The 16626-nt window shown below is 38.4% G+C and overlaps 1 protein-coding gene across 1 annotated transcript in view; it reads left to right on the top strand.

Moving 5' to 3' along the window:
• LOC119521882 (protein SERAC1-like) overlaps positions 1–1602 on the top strand; it is a 65460-nt gene extending 63858 nt beyond the window's left edge. The window contains 1 exon segment of the mRNA XM_037820540.1: positions 720–1602. Coding sequence (XP_037676468.1) covers positions 720–799 — 80 coding nt within the window. The 3' untranslated portion in view covers positions 800–1602.
• The last annotated feature ends 15024 nt before the right edge of the window (positions 1603–16626 follow it).

Below are 16626 nucleotides of genomic sequence, written 5' to 3' on the forward strand. Positions count from 1 at the left end.
TTTTCATATATTAAAAGTTGTGTAGTTATCACCACAATCAATTTTAGAGTATTTTCTTCACCCAACTCCCCATTTCCACCCAAACCTCCCATCCCTAGACAACTGCTAATCTCATTTCTGTTTCTATAGATTCCCCTAGTCTGGACCTTTTGGAATCATACAATATGGTCTTTAGTGTTTGGCTTCTTTCACATAGCTTAACAATACACTAATTTTTCAATAGATTTAGATTTTGCATAGGGTTTGTTATGGGTCCTTAGGACATGTAATTTTAGGAATTCCTTGAGACATGCTAATACTCCACACCTAAGATAAGTAGTATGACTTGGTTTCCTAGGGCTGCCATAACAAAGTACCAAAAATTCTTATTGTCTCACAGTTCTGGAGTTTAGAAGTCCAAAGTCCAAAATCAAGGTGTCGGTAGGGCCATGCTTCCTCTGGAGTCTATTGGGAAGAATCCATTACATGGCTCTCCTTTGGCTCTGACAGTGGCTTGCCACCAGTCCATGGCATTCTCTACCTCACCTGTCACATGGCATTCTCCGCTCTGGAGAAATTACCTCTTCTTATGAGGACACTAGTCATCTTGGATTAAGGGCCCACCCTACTCCAGTATGACCTCATTTTAACTTGGCTAATTCTAGCCATTACAACCCTATTTCTAAATAAGGTCACATTCTGAGCTACTGAAGGTTAGGACTTGAACACATCTTTTTTAGGTGGACACAGTTCAACGCATAGCAGTGTGTGGACAAATACAGGATGCCATGATGACCATCTAATAAAATGGTTTACTTAATTTTTACCTTAAAAATTTTTAATGTGATTTGGTGAACAAGAGGTACCGTCAGACTGAAAAGAAGTCTACTGTATAATTACTGTTTTTCCCCCTTGCAAATATCCTGCTGCTCATGCACGGATAATTCTTGCCTGATCCAGTCTTTACCAGGATGGCTGAAAAATGATTTTACAACTGTGGCATACCCTCTACATTTAATATTCAGCATCTGGCATCCTACTGTAAACAAGAGCATTTCCCTCTCCCTTGTTTATGTATGTATACATGTATGTATATATTTATTATTGATATAGACATGACTTCCTATTTTAATGGTTTATTATTTATTACTGTACTTAATAATTTTATGCACAGATTGTCTCAGATTTATCTAGTGGGAAACCTGTCAAGCTGGTTCCTGTGTTCTTGAGCTGTGCCCCCATTTAAGGGATATTTCTTACTTTCTGGTATACTAAGATGTTCCAGACTCATTTCTCTGAAGAACCCTGCTTCTTCTTAGTGGAGAATGATGTTAGAGACCAAATCTGGGTGCTAGCTCTGCTTATTGCTCCTGGGACATTTTTACTTCTTGGCTCTTTCACTAGAAAGTGCTAGGTAATATATCTTCATATATACATATGCAAATATACAAATAAATATACATGCATTTGCTCTTACTTATACATATATTGGAAACCATGAACTTAAACATTGTCCTTTGATCAGCAATTTTTAATTTTAATGTGGTCGAATTCAGGGGTTGGCAAAATTTTTCTATAAAAGGCCGGATAATACATATTTTAGGCTTTGTAGGCCAAATACAGTTTCCGTAGCACATTCTTAAATTTTCTTTTTAAATAATTCTTTAAAAATGTAAAAACAATTGTTAGCTCATGGGTCATAAAGAAACAGGCAGTAAGCTAGCTTGGGTCCGTGGGGCATAGTTTGCCTGTTGGGATTTTGATTAAGATTGTATTGAATCTATAGATTAATTTGGGGAAAATTGCTATTTTAAGAATGTTGAGTCTTCTAATTAGTGAACATGGTATATCTCTTCATTTAGGTTTTTAATTTCTCTTGGCAATTTTTTTTTCTTTTTTTTTTTAATTAAATTCAGTTTTATTGAAATACAGTCACACACCATACAATCATCCATGTTATACAATCCACTGTCCACAGTATGATAACACAGTTATGCGTTCATCACCAAAATCTATCTCTGAACATTTTCCTTACATCAGAAAGAACCAGAACAAGAATAAAAAATAAAAGTGAAAAAAGAACACCCAAATCATCCCCCCATCCCACCCCATTTGTCCTTTAGTTTTTATCCCCATTTTTCTACTCATCCATACACTGGATAAAGGGGGTGTGATCCATAAGGTCTTCACAATCACACTGTCACCCCTTGTAATCTACATTATTATATAATTGTCTTCAGGAGTCCAGACTGCTGGGTTGGAGTTTGGTATTTTCAGGTATTTACTTCTAGCTATTCCAATACATTAAAACCTAAGAGGTGTTATCTATATAGTGCATAAGAATGTCCACCAGAGTGACCTCTCAACAACATTTGAAATCTCTCAGCCACTGAAACTATTTCGTCTCATTTTGCATCCCCCTTTTGGTCAAGAAGATACTCTCAGTCCCACGATGCTGGATCCACATTCATCCCTGGGAGTCATATTCTGCATTGCCAGGGAGATTTACACCCCTGGGAGTCGGGTCCCACGTAGGGGGGAGGGCAGCAAGTTCACCTGTCGAGATGGCTCAGTTAGAGAGAGAGAGGGCCACATCTGAGCAACAAACAGGTACTCAGGGGGAGACTCTTAGGCACAATTATATGCAAGTTTAGCCTCTCCTTTGCAGTAACGAGCTTCATAAGGGCAAGTCCCATTATCAAGGGCTCAGCACATCAAACCGCCAGTGCCAATGTTTGTGACAACATCAACACCAGTCCAGGTGAGGATGTCCAACACATCCACACCTTCCCCCAGATCCTCGGGGCTGGGGAGGGGGAGGCTGTAAATATATTTTTTATTATCTGCCCAAATTACTCTGGGATGTGTCACTATTTCATTCCAGCCTATACTAACCTACCGTATCTCACTTCCTATTCAAAGTTCCTGCATCCCATTAGTTTTGACATGTGTTCTTGCTTCAATTTGTCTTGAGATATTACTGATTTCCTTTGCAATTTCTTCTTTGACCACTGGTTGTTTAAGGGAATGTTATTTAAGTTCCATATATTTGTGCATTTTCTAATTCTCTCCCTGTTATTGATTTCCAGCTTCATTTCATTATCATCAGTGAAGATGGTTTCTGTAATTTCAATCTTCCTAAGTTTATTGAGACTTGTTTTATGACCCAACATGTTGGTCTATCCAGAAAAATGATCCATGTGCACTTGAGAAGAAACGATATCCTGCTGTTTGGGGGTGCAATGTTCTATATATGTCTTTTGGTCTAGTTCATTTATCTTATTATTCAAGTTCTCTGTTTCCTTATTAATCTTCTATCTGGATCTTTTCTCTATTGATGAGAGTGGGATATTAAAGTCTCCAACAATTATTGCAGAGTTCTTTATTTCTTCCTTCATTTTTGCCAGTGGATTTTGGAGCACAGTGGTTAGGTGCATAAATACATATGATTGTTATTTCTTCTTGGTGGATTGATCCTTTTATTACATATAGTGCCCTTCTTTGTTTCTTATAACAGCTTTTGACTTAAAGTCCATTTTGTCCAATATTAGTGTAGCTATCCCAGCTCTTTGTTGGTTACTATTTGCATGGAATATCTTTTTCCATCCTTCAACTTTCAAACTATTTGTGCCTGTGGGTCTATAGTGAGTCTCTTTTAAACAACATACAGTGGATCATGCTTTTTTATCCATTTTGCCAACCTGTGTCTTTTGATTCGAGAGTTTAGTCCATTAACATTTAGTGTTATTATTGTAAATGCAGTATTTACTTCAGCCATTTTTTCCTTTGGTGTTTACATGTCATATATATATTGTTGGTCTCTCTTTTCCTTTATTGCAACCTCCTTTTCTGTATAGTCAATCTTTTTTGATTTATCTGACTGATTCCTTTCTCATTTATGTTTCTGTATATTTTTAAAATATTTTCTTTGTGATTAGCCTGTAGTTTATATTACACAACTTACTTCTGTAACCTAATTTGAAAAGATAACAAGTCAGCTTCAATAGCATAGACCTTCTCTGCTCCTGTATCCCTCTGTTTCTGTTGTTTTTGTACCACTATACCACTTTATATTTTGTACATCCATTATCTGGTAATATGCCTTCCCTTGTTCAATTGTATTCTGATCCTTAAATGAATTAAATAGTAGAATTGTATATTGAGGATACAGTACTACTAGGTTTTGCACCCAACCTTTTAGTTATCCTTCCTGATGATCATCCTGTCTTTACATTACTCCAAGCCACTCTCTCCTGTCTTTCCTTTCAACCTGCAGAACTCATTTAGTAATTTTTTTAGGGCAGGTCTTGTCGACAAACTCCCTCAGTTTTGGTTTATCTGTGAATATTTTAAACTCTCCCTCATTATTTTTTTACACAATCATCTGTTTTATTTGAAAATGTGTCTGCACTGCATTGGACACCAACACAGTCATGACCAAGAAACCCACAGTCCTGATGCACTGGGTCCAGTATATGACTTGGGATGGATTATTATTTTTCACCGTAATGGGGAAAAAGGAAAGAATAGGAAAGAAGAAATGGATATTGTTCTAGTTTGCTAATGCTGAGGAATGCAAAACACCAGAGACGGATTGGCTTTTATGAAAAGGGGGTTTATTTGGCTACACAGTTACAGTCTTAAGGCCATAAAGTGTCCAAGGTAACACATCGGTAATCGGGTACCTTCACTGGAGGATGGCCAGTGGCGTCCAGAAAACCTCTGTTAGCTGGGAAGGCACGTGGCTGGCGTCTGCTCCAAAGTTCAGGTTTCAAAATGGCTTTCTCCCAGGACGTTCCTCTCTAGCAAGCTTGCTCCTCTTCAAAACATCACTCACAGCTGCACTGAGTTCCTTCTCTTTGAGTCAGCTCATTTATATGGCTCCACTGATCAAGTCCCACCCTGAATGGGTTGGGCCATGCCTCCATGGGAATATCTCATCATAGTCATCACCCACAGCTGGGTGGGGCACATTCCAAGCAAATCTAATCAGCACCAAAACGTCTGCCCCACAAGACTACATCAAAGATAATGGCATTTGGGGAACACAATACATTCAAACTGGCACATTCCACCCCCTGGACCCCAAAATGACATTATCTTTCCAAGTACAAAATACATTCATTCCATCACAGTATCACAAAAACTTAAATCATTCCAGTAACAAAAATTAAGTACAAGATCCTATCAAAATCAATTACAGGCATGGTGGGTCCTAAGGCATAATTCTCCTTTAGCTTTGGATCTGTGGACTTAGAACAAGTTATATGCTTCCAATATACAAAGGAGGGACATTCATAGGATAAACATTCCCATTGCCATAAGGAGAAAGAGTAAGGAAAACAGGGTTAACAGGACCAAAACAGTTCCTAAAACCTGCAGGACAAACTCCATTAGATTTCAAAGTCTGAGAGTCATTTACAGAATGATGTTGCATCCTTGGGGCTTGAGAGAGCGGGAGTCTAACCCTTCCTAAGGGCCTTTCTGGCAGCCCTTTCCTCTCCAAACGCTTAGGTGAGTGCTCCAACATATCCACACATTGGGGAGACCACCTTCTTGGCCCCACCCTCCTCAAACATCGGGGCAGCTCCCGGATTCCCTTCCATCTCTGTGGCACACACCCAACCCCTTCAGAACAGTGTGGTGGCAGCCAGGCTCTCCCCAATTCCCTGGAAATGTGCTCCACCCTCTTTGGTACCTGAGGTGGCAAAACTCTTCCAGATCATCGAGGCGGAAAGCCCACCCTTGACCTCCAGGGCAAACTCAGCCTTTCCATGTGTGTGGCCTGCTCCACTCTCCCAACCTGAGACCTCTTGACTCCAGACCTCAACCTCCATGGCTCTGTCTTTGAAGAAATTTTTCCTTCAGTTTGTTCCTTGCTTGTCTCCTCCAGTCCAGACTGGCAATGGCTCTGTCTGTAAAGATCTCGCAAAAATTCTGTTGGCTTCGCATGAAGCATGCAGGGGTCAAAGCCATTAGACAATAGGACTTTCCACAAATCCTTTCTGGATAATTCCATCTCCAATCTTGGCTTGTACTGAAATGGCGGCTGGGTTCCATGTTTGGTTACAACCTCACATTAGGCTGTAGCTTCTGGGATTCCACCTTCTGGAAGCTCATAATTTTCCAAGCCATCAGCTTCTCGTTTCTTTGAACCCAAGAGTTCAGTTCTAAGTTTATCTCTCTCCGCTCGCATTTTACTGTAAGCTGCAAGAAGAAGCCAGGGTAACTCCTCCACATGTAGTCTGGAGATCTCCTCAGCTAAGTATTCCAGGTTGTCACTTTCAAATTCTTCCTTCCATCTGACACAAGGATTCAATTTTCCCAAATTCTCTGCCACTTTAAAACAAGAATCACCTTTCTTCCAGTTCGCAACAACACAGTCATCAGTTCTGCTCAAGTCCTCATCAGAAGTATCTTTAGAGTCCATATTTCCATAAATAGTCTCTTTAAAGCAGTTTTGGCCTTTTCTATCAAGCTCCTCACAATTGTTCCAGAATCTTCCCCTTATCCATTTAAAAAGCCTTTCCAACATGTTTGATATTTGCAAACTCAGCAGCAAAAGCACCCCACTTCTCTGGTACCAAAATCTGTTCTAGTTTGCTAATGCTGTGGAATGCAAAACACCAGAGACGGATTGGCTTTTGTGAAAAAGGGGTTTATTTGGCTACACAGTTACAGTCTTAAGGCCATAAAGTGTCCAAGGTAACACATCGGTAATTGGGTACCTTCACTGGAGGATGGCCAGTGGCGTCCAGAAAACCTCTGTTAGCTGGGAAGCCATGCAGCTGGCATCTGCTCCAAGTTCTGGTTTCAAAATGGCTTTCTCCCAGGACGTTCCTCTCTAGCAAGCTTGCTCCTCTTCAAAACGTCACTCACAGCTGCACTGAGTTCCTTCTCTTTGAGTCAGCTCATTTATATGGCTCCACTGATCAAGTCCCACCCTGAATGGGTGGGGCCATGCCTCCATGGGAATATCTCATCATAGTCATCACCCACAGCTGGGTGGGGCACATTCCAAGCAAATCTAATCAGCACCAAAACGTCTGCCCCACAAGACTACATCAAAGATAATGGCATTTGGGGAACACAATACATTCAAACTGGCACAGATATTATTTCTAACTCCTGTTTGGGAATTTGAGTGATGAAAGTAAAGAAGATTTAAGCCCTTTTCTCAGTGAGCTGATTTTTGAATATGGAACCTGGGCTGGTAGAGTAGCAGGATTTGGGTAACACAAGGGCATACAGTTTAAAGTAACATCCACACATTATTGCAAAAACAATTGGGAGAAACAGGCTGTGCTTCCAACTAATAGTTTACTTTTCCTGTTTTATGAACTCTTTACAGGTTTAGAGGACATCAGAATTGTAAAACCACAATCATAACAGTGCCTCTTCTCATCATGAAAACTGTTTGTTTAGGAAAAAGAATTCAATTCATCTTCAGGAAGAGAAGGGCCAATTTGGATGGTGCCAAATTGGAGCTGTGGGCTCCCTTATTTAGAACTTTTCAGTATGACTCTGCAGAAATATGTGCGCTGTCATAAAGACTGGCAATATCATTTTTTAAAATCAAGTCTTTAAATGTAGCTACTTGCTTAAAATCAATATTGTAAAAACTTGTTTTCCCTTCCCCTATCTTTCTTCTGAGGCAGAAAGTATATGTTATAAAATGGGAAGGTTCTATTAACATTTGAGCTTCTGGCACAATTGGGCATCCGGCAGCCTCCTCAGCATCAAGGGCTCAGATCTCTACATTCCAGAAAAATAAAGCAACTGAAGGCTTTTTGTCATAGAGAGGTGTTCCTGTTTGCTAATGCTGCTGTTTTGCAAAACACCAGAAATGGATTGGCTTTTATAAAGGGGGTTTATTTGGTTACAAAGTTACAGTCTTTAGGCCATAAAGTGTCCAAGGTAATGCATCAACAATCAGGTACCTTCACTGGAGAAAGGCCATTGGTATCCGGAAAACCTCTGTTAGTTGGGAAGGCATGTGGCTGGCGTCGGCTCTAGAGTTCTGGTTTCAAAATGGCTTTCTTCAAAATGTTGGTGTCAGCTTCCAATGGCCATCTTCAAAATGTCTGTCTCAGCTGCCTCTCTCTCAGCTCCTGTGCGTTCTTCAATGTGTCCCTCATGGCTGCTGCAAATTCCTTCTGTCTGAACTCTTACATAGGGCACTAGTAAACTCATCAAAGCCCACGCTGAATAGTTGGGGCCACGCCTCCATGGAAATTATCTAATCAGAGTTATCACCTACAGTTGGGTGGGTCACATTTTCATGGAAACAACATAATCCAAAGGTTCCAACCTAATCAACACTAATACGTCTGCCCCCACAAGATTGCATCAAAGAACATGGCTTTTTCTGGGGAACACAAAACATCCAAACCAGCACAAGAAGAGAGGTCAATCCCTTAGCTCTGGATCCCCATCACCTGAGGCAAGAAAAGGATGCAGCAGGGAGCAAATCTTTGAGTCATCAAGTTGTTTTTGAAGAAGGTGGTAAAGTAGGCCTAGAGGCTGTCTGGTGGCCTTGTTGTGAGAAACAAATGCCTTCCCCAAAGCATAGCTATACTTCCTGTTTATGAATTAAAATGGACGCCTTTGAAATGGTTTATCTGGATCTGCTAAAGGCAGCTGCTCATGATATATTACCCAAGTATAGATTTTCTGCTTGATTTATTCAAAGGACTTTAAAAAATAGACATAAACTATGGAATGTGTACATTTCAACAAATCAGAAATTGCAAAATGTTTGTGCCATTTACTGACACAGCACTAGACTTAAGTACTCCATCAGTATAAATATTTCCAGATTCCTTTTCCTTTTAACAGTAACCGAGAATGTTCAGAATGAAGACACAATTACAGTTCTAACATGGATGGAATTACATTGTCTATCTTAGTTACAAATCACGTTTCATAATTTTCACTTCACATAAGTTAATTCTGTCTTTTAAATCGTCTCTAGAAAATTTATATTAAAAGAATTTCAAAAGGCAAATGCTTAGAGAAGCAAGTCTTGTGAATTCTTTCCTTTGGTTGCTTTGGCAAGTAGGGGGATCACCATGGATTTGGGGGTGGGGTGAGCAGGCAGCACTTTCATGGGTCATATTTTCACACAGTGTCAGGGACAGGTTGACATAGGGAACTCTCTTTTTAAAACATGTTGGCAGAAGGCCCAATTCTTTATCTCTTTAGGGTAAGTAGCTTCTCAACAATTTTTTTGCACAACCACAATGATGACTGCACCAATGAAACCAATGGCTAGTAAGACCCCAACTATGATTCCAATCAGGGTTACTATTGCCAAACCATTGTTCTCAACTCTTGATGGTGCCTCTCTACCCAGTTTCCCAGAGTGACCACTCACTGCATTTGGGGCTGTGGTGTTCTGACTTTCTTCTTGGGCATGGACTGTGCTTTCTATAGATGACCAACCCTTCATGAGAATGACTGTCACTCTCTTTGCCCTTTTTGGCCCCAGAATTGTCAAGCCAGCAGAATTACTGGGCTCTTCACTGGCACCTGGAGTCACCATGCCATTTTTCCACACCTGGAAAAATGGTCAGACCATGCTGGCTCCTTTGGCCAGGAGCCAGAGTGCCATGCTTTCCAAAATGAAGAGCAAAACTGGCACCTTCAACCTCTTTCCAATTGAGTTATTCTCTTTGGGGATGAGCACCTAGTTTTTCTGTGGGGGTGGGGGCAGGAGGGAGAGGAAAAGCCTCAACAGCCCCTGGTCCTTGCCTGGAGAAATGGGAGAATGGGGACTGGAAAGCAGGGAGCAAAAGTCCCATTGTGGGAGGAGTCCCCAGAATCCCTTTGCTGGCAGCCATCAGTGGGGCTGACTTTCAGGAGGGCTAATTTTTCAGTTCTCTCCCTCATTTTTGAAGGACAGTTTTGCCAGACAAAGAATTTTATCTGGCAGTTCTTCTCTTTTAGTTCCTTAAATATATCATACGTTTTTTCCTCCCTGGTTTCTGATGAGAAATCGGCATTTAATCTTATTGAGGATCCTTTGTACATGACAAATCACTTTTCTCTGGCTGCTTTCATAATTCTCTCTGTATCTTTGGCACTTGACATTCTGATTAGTATGTGTCTCAGAGTAGTACTATTAGGATTTATTCTGTTTGAAGTATGTTGCACATCTCAGACATGTATGTTTTTGTCTTTCATTAGAGTTGGGAAATTTGGGGCCATTATTTCCTCAAATATTCTTTCTGCCCCCTTTCCCTTCTCTTCTTCTTCTGGGACACCCATTAGAAGTATGTTGTGTGCTTTGTGCTGTCACTCAAGTCCCTGAGACACTGCTCAATTTTTTCTATTCTTTTCTGTATCTGTTCTTCTGACTGTATAATTTTGATTGTCCTGTCTTCTAGTATGCTGATTCTTTCTTCTCCTTGTTCAAATCTGCTGTTATATGCCCCTAGTGTATTTTAAATCTCTACTATTCTGCCTTTCACCCCCTAATTATGTTATGTTTCTTTTTATATTTTCAAATTCTGCTTTATACCCACACATTGTCTGTTTAATATCCTTTAACTCTTTATCCATATTTTCCTTCATCTCCTTCAATTGATTTAGGAGATTTGTTTGAACATCTTTGATTAATTGTTCCAACTTCTGAGTATCCTCTGAAGTTTTAATTTCTTCCCTTGACTGGGCCATATCTTTCTGTTTCTTAGTATGGCTTTTAATTTTTTGCTGATGTGTAAGCATCTGATTATCTTGAGTTAACTCTGAAGGTCCATTTCTCCCTCTTGTCTAGGGTTTTATTGTTGAATGCCTTTGTGTTAATGCTCTTTTTTGATGCTTGGTGTAAATTATTCTAGACCTTTAGAATAGTCTATGTTTAACATTTCAGATTTCCTCAGCTCTTCATCTGATTCTTACCCGGGATATACGTTGCAATTTTTAAGATTGCATTTTTTGTGCAATTGCTTCATCTCCAGGAGAGGGCTTCTTTTCCTGTGTTCCTTCTTTGTGAATCTTTATCTCTTCTGTTTCTTTTTGTGCAAATTTTTCTTCTCAGCTCCTGTGATTTGTTTAAATTCTCTTCCTCATTCATGCCCCTATTCCCTTACACTTTTCAGTTCTGGTACCCATCCTGTCTTACAGCAGTTCAGTTTGACACACACACACACACACACACCCTTTTTTTTTCTTTTTCTTTGAGGCTTTTCTGCCTCCAGTTTCTTCTTGGTTAGGGAATCCTACCCCAAGGAGGCAGATTGGGTTAATTCAGAAAGTTGACTTACTTCATAAAAGTTCATTTTGCCTTTAGATTGTCCAGCTGACTGAAATTGGATTGAATGAGGGCACAACAGTTCTTGCCAGCATTTCTATTATGGCCTCTCCCCACCCCCCACCCCCACCCCCTTTTGTATGCAGCACTCCTCAGCAGCCTACGTTCTGCCCTGGGTCTCTGTGGACTTAGGTCCCTGTGCCTGGATATGCGTGGGATTCTAACTCACTGCTGTCAGCTGCTGTACACATTCTGTCCACAGTGGGAGGGGCGCAGACTGTGCTCCTCTGTGTGACTGTCAAGATGCGCAGGACCAAGTGAGGCAAAGGGGAATAGGTCTGGGATGGAATTTTCCTACCTGATATTTTTCTGTTTCTTTGATTGACCATTTATGGAGTTTTTTCTCTAGTCTCCTCTACCCTCCTCCAGAGTTCTAAGCCAGTGGGATTTGTCCTTTTATTTGCTAAATCTCTCTGGGGAGGCTTTTTTAGGGGATGTCTTATATCACCATGTTGATTATGTCACCATTAATGTTCTTTTTACACAAACTCTCTGAGAAAATATTAGGGAGGGAACATCTTTAACAAAAGATTACCCAATGTAATCCAGCAAAATATACCACTTATAATATATCATGACTAATTGAAGTTTGGCCCAGGAATAGAAGGTTAGTTCAACAGTCAAAAACAATCAATGTAACTCCCTTCATTAACAGAATACAGGAGAAAAACCATATAGTCATCAAGCAGATGTATAAAAAGTATCTGACAAAATTTAACACCCATTCATGATAAAAACTTCCCACAAACTAGGAAAATATGGTTACATCCTCAATCTGATAAGTGCATGTATTTTTAAAAACTACTGTTAACATAACATGTAATAGCAATAGACTGAATGCTTTCCCTCTAAAACTGGGAAGAAGGCAATAATATCCACTTTTACCATTATTCAATACCAGACTGGAAGTTTTAGCCAGTACAGTAAGTCAAGAAACAGACATAAAAGGTATGCAGATTATAGAAGAAGTAAACCTGTCATATTCATAGATGATTTGATTGTGTATGTAGAAACCCCAATCTAAAAAAATCTACTACAATTAATAATTGAATTTCAGAAAATCATAGGATACTAGGTCAGTAAACAAAAATCAGTTTTTTACTACAAGCAATGAAAAATCAGAAAATGAAAAAATCTCAAAAATATAGATAGAATAGCCTTAAAAATATAGATAGAATAGCCTTAAATTCTATCTTATATTCTATGTATAAAAATATAGATTGAATAGCCTTAAAAATATCAATTATCTAGAGCAGCCTTAAAAATATCATATATATATATCCTAGAGTTGTCAATTCAGTGGAGAAAGAAACTCTTTTAAAAAATGGTGTTGGAACTACTGGAGACCCATACTGAAAAAAAACACAACTTTGTTTACTTCATTCCCCACAGAAAAACTAATATGAGATGGATCATTGACCTAAATGTAATAGCTATTAATATAGACTTTCTAGAAGAGAATATTGGAGAATATTTTCACAACCTTGGGATAGATACTAACTATTATATAAAAAGTTGATAAATTGAACATCAAAATGAAAATTTCTTCTAATCAATAGTCACCATTTAAAAAATGAATAAGGATGCCACATATGGCAAAAATATTTATAACTCATATTTCTGATAAATGACTCATATGCCAACTTTATGGAGTCCTTCCAAAGATGAACAAAAAGGCAAACAACCTCAAATTTTAAATGCGAAAAAGAGTTGAATAAACACAAAAGAAAATATTCAAATGGCCAATAGTATGTGAAAAGATGCTCAACATCATTAGTCATCAGAGAAGTGCAAATTAAAATTACAATGTGATTCCATTTCACACCCACTAGAATGACTAAAATAAAATAGACTGAGAACAGCCAATGTTGAAGAGGAAGTAGAGCAGCTAGGACTCTCCTACATTCCTGGTTGAAGTGTAAAGTGGTACAATCATTTTGGAGAAATATTTGACAGTTTCTTATAAAATGAAAAAATCATCTACGTGCACCCAGAAATTCTTTTCCTAGGTATTTACCTGGGAGAAATGAAAACATATGTCAATAAAGGATCTGTATACTAATGTACATAGCAGCATTATTCATAATAACAAAAAACTGTCAGATATCTCAGATATCTGTCAGCAGGAGAATGGATACGCATTCTGAAATAGTACTCGGCAATTAACAAGGAATGAATTACTGAAACAGTAATATGGATGAAACTCAAAAATATTATATTGAGTGAAAGAAGCCAGATATAAAAGAATATATATTGTATGATTCCACTTTTATGAAATCCCAAAGCAGAGAAAAATGATTTATGGTAATGGAAGTTAGAACTAGGGAGATAAGGGGAGGCAGGTTTGACTGTAATGAGGCACAAGGGCACTTTCTGAGTTGATGGTAATAAACTATTTGTTATTGAAGGTGGTGTTTGCACAGATATATACCTGTGAAGTCATTTATCTGAGTACTTCAAATTTCTTCATTTTATTGGATGTTAATAATACCACAATAACAACAAAAATTATTTTAAAAGATCATTTCAACATCATTTCTTCTTAATACTCAAGGAGCTGTAAAATACACATTGTGACATTTCTAGTTACTCCAAGTTTGTGACAGTATAGCATAAGATAAAGAGCAACGACGGTTAGGGTTCAAAATCTTGAGTCTGCTATTTACAAAAATATGACATTGGACAAGTTATTTACCCTTTCTGTACCTCAGTTCCCTCACCTGTGAAATGAGGATAATATCTCCCTCATATAGTTGTTGTGAAGATTAAACGAGCAGTTGTATTTAAGCACTCAGAATAGCACCTGACAGGTCATAAACCCTATGCAAATGTTAACCAAAATCCCAAAGTAATGATCAGTTATAAGGTAAATGAAAGCTATACTAATGGATTTTTTTTATTAAATTCAGTTTTATTGAAATACATTCACACACCATACAATCATCCATGATATACAATCCACTGTCCACAGTATGATAACATAGTTATGCGTTCATCACCACAGTCTATCTCTGAACATTTGCCTTATATCAGAAAGAACCAGAACAAGAATAAAAAATAAAAGTGAAAAAAACCACCCAAATCATCCCCCCATCCCACCCCATTTGTCCTTTAGTTTTTATCCCCATTCCTCCACTCATCCATACACTAGATAAAGGGGGTGTGATCCACAAGGTCTTCACAATCACACTGTCACCCCTTGTAATCTACATTATTATATAATTATACTAATGGATTTTTAAAAATAAGCACTCAATGTGAAATCTTTCCCCAGCACCAAGAAGGAATTAATGGTTTCTTGAATATGTGACACTGTGCTAATCTGTTAAAATTTTGAATCTTGTTGGGGAAGTCTGATCAAATATGGTACTGAATAAGTTGTTCCAGTAGGAGGAGCTCTGACCAAGAGTTTTGAAAGCGCAGACACGCTACTGTCTTGCTTTGGGGATCCAGACCTTCCGTGCCCCAGGATGTGTCCTTCCTTTGCTCCTATCTTATCAGTGAAATAAAATGCTGCTATAAACTGTAATTTTTCTCCTCGGAACAGTATGTTAGAATAAATTAAATTAGTCTGGATTTCAGACTTAATTTCCAATAGAGAAAGAATGCATTTGACTTGTATTAACAAAAAGAGTATAATTTCCTAGGTTGTAAATATCTGCATCTGGAGATGAGAAAGAGTCTCTGTAAATATTTTTTCCTTCTTCTTTTGAGACCACTGTGTAGAAGGCTTCACAAAGGCTTTCTTGACTTTTACTTGCTTTGCTATATTATAACAAAATTAACAAAAATAGAAACCCACCCGCAGACCCTAGAGATCCAATTTAATAGTTAAGTCACCATGTGGAAAAGATGGAGCATTCACAACTAAAATTAATTTTTTCCAACTCAATTTCAACATCTTAATATGTGAACCACGTATGGAGCTTTAGTCCTGAAGCTCACTGAATGGTGCTAACGTTACGAGTTTCTACATTTTTTATCATTTATCTCATAGTTGCCCTTGAAGAGCTTGATTTAAAATCAAGTCAACGAAAGGGGACACGTCTCACTAATTTCACATTGCTAGGCAACTAGTCTACTTCTCCACTGCTTTGTTTCTCTTACTTTGGAGATGTGGAAAGGTTAGGAGAAAGTATATACCATTTAAATCAAATAGATAGATAGATAGATAGATAGATAGATAGATATAGATAGGTATTTTTTTCTAAATTATTTCTAGGAAAACTGTCCAATCTATGGAATTCATGTTGTCTTATCTCTCAAGCCAACTTCCTGTTCTTTCAGTCTTATTAAGAGAAATGAAATTTATATTTAGAATTCTAGTACAGATAAATGAACATCAGTATATATTTTCTCTCATCCTCTGAAATTTTTTTGTATAAAATCTAAGTTATTTGTAAAGTTAATATCAAAGACAATTTTTTCTTATTGTCTCTGTGTGTGTTTAGACCAGAACTCTAGGTGCTGATGATTTCCTATACAGCACCTTGCCTATAATTATAGGTAAACAATTATAATGATTCCTTTGTTACGTGGTCTGAAAACCATTAGAAGGATGGATTTTTTTTTTTTTTTTAGTTTTTTTTTTTAGTTTTTTTTTTTAATCTTCATTTATTGAGATATATTCACATACCACGCAGTCATACAAAACAAATCGTACATTCGATTGTTCACAGTACCATTGCATAGTTGTACATTCATCACCTAAATCAATCCCTGACACCTTCATTAGCACACACACAAAAATAAAAAGAATAATAATTAAAGTGAAAAAGAGCAATTGAAGTAAAAAAGAACACTGGGTACCTTTGTCTGTTTGTTTCCTTCCCCTATTTTTCTACTCATCCATCCATAAACTAGACAAAGTGGAGTGTGGTCCTTATGGTTTTCCCAATCCCATTGTTACCCCTCATAAGCTACATTTTTATACAATTGTCTTCGAGATTCATGGGTTCTGGGTTGTAGTTTGATAGTTTCAGGTATCCACCACCAGCTACCCCAATTCTTTAGAACCTAAAAAGGGTTGTCTAAAGTGTGCGTAAGAGCGCCCACCAGAGTGACCTCTCAGCTCCTTTTGGAATCTCTCTGCTACTGAAGCTTATTTCATTTCCTTTCACATCCCCCTATTGGTCAAGAAGATGTTCTCCGCCCCATGATGCCAGGTCTACATTCCTCCCTGGGAGTCATATTCCGTGTTGCCAGGGAGATTCACTCCCCTGGGTGTCTGATCCCACTTAAAGGGGAGGACAGTGATTTCACCTTTCAAGTTGGCTTAGCCAGAGAGAGAGGGCCACATCTGAGCAACAAAGAGGCATTCGGGAGGAGGCTCT

This window comes from Choloepus didactylus, chromosome 2 (genome assembly GCF_015220235.1).
Source record: "Choloepus didactylus isolate mChoDid1 chromosome 2, mChoDid1.pri, whole genome shotgun sequence".
NCBI lineage: Eukaryota > Metazoa > Chordata > Mammalia > Pilosa > Megalonychidae > Choloepus > Choloepus didactylus.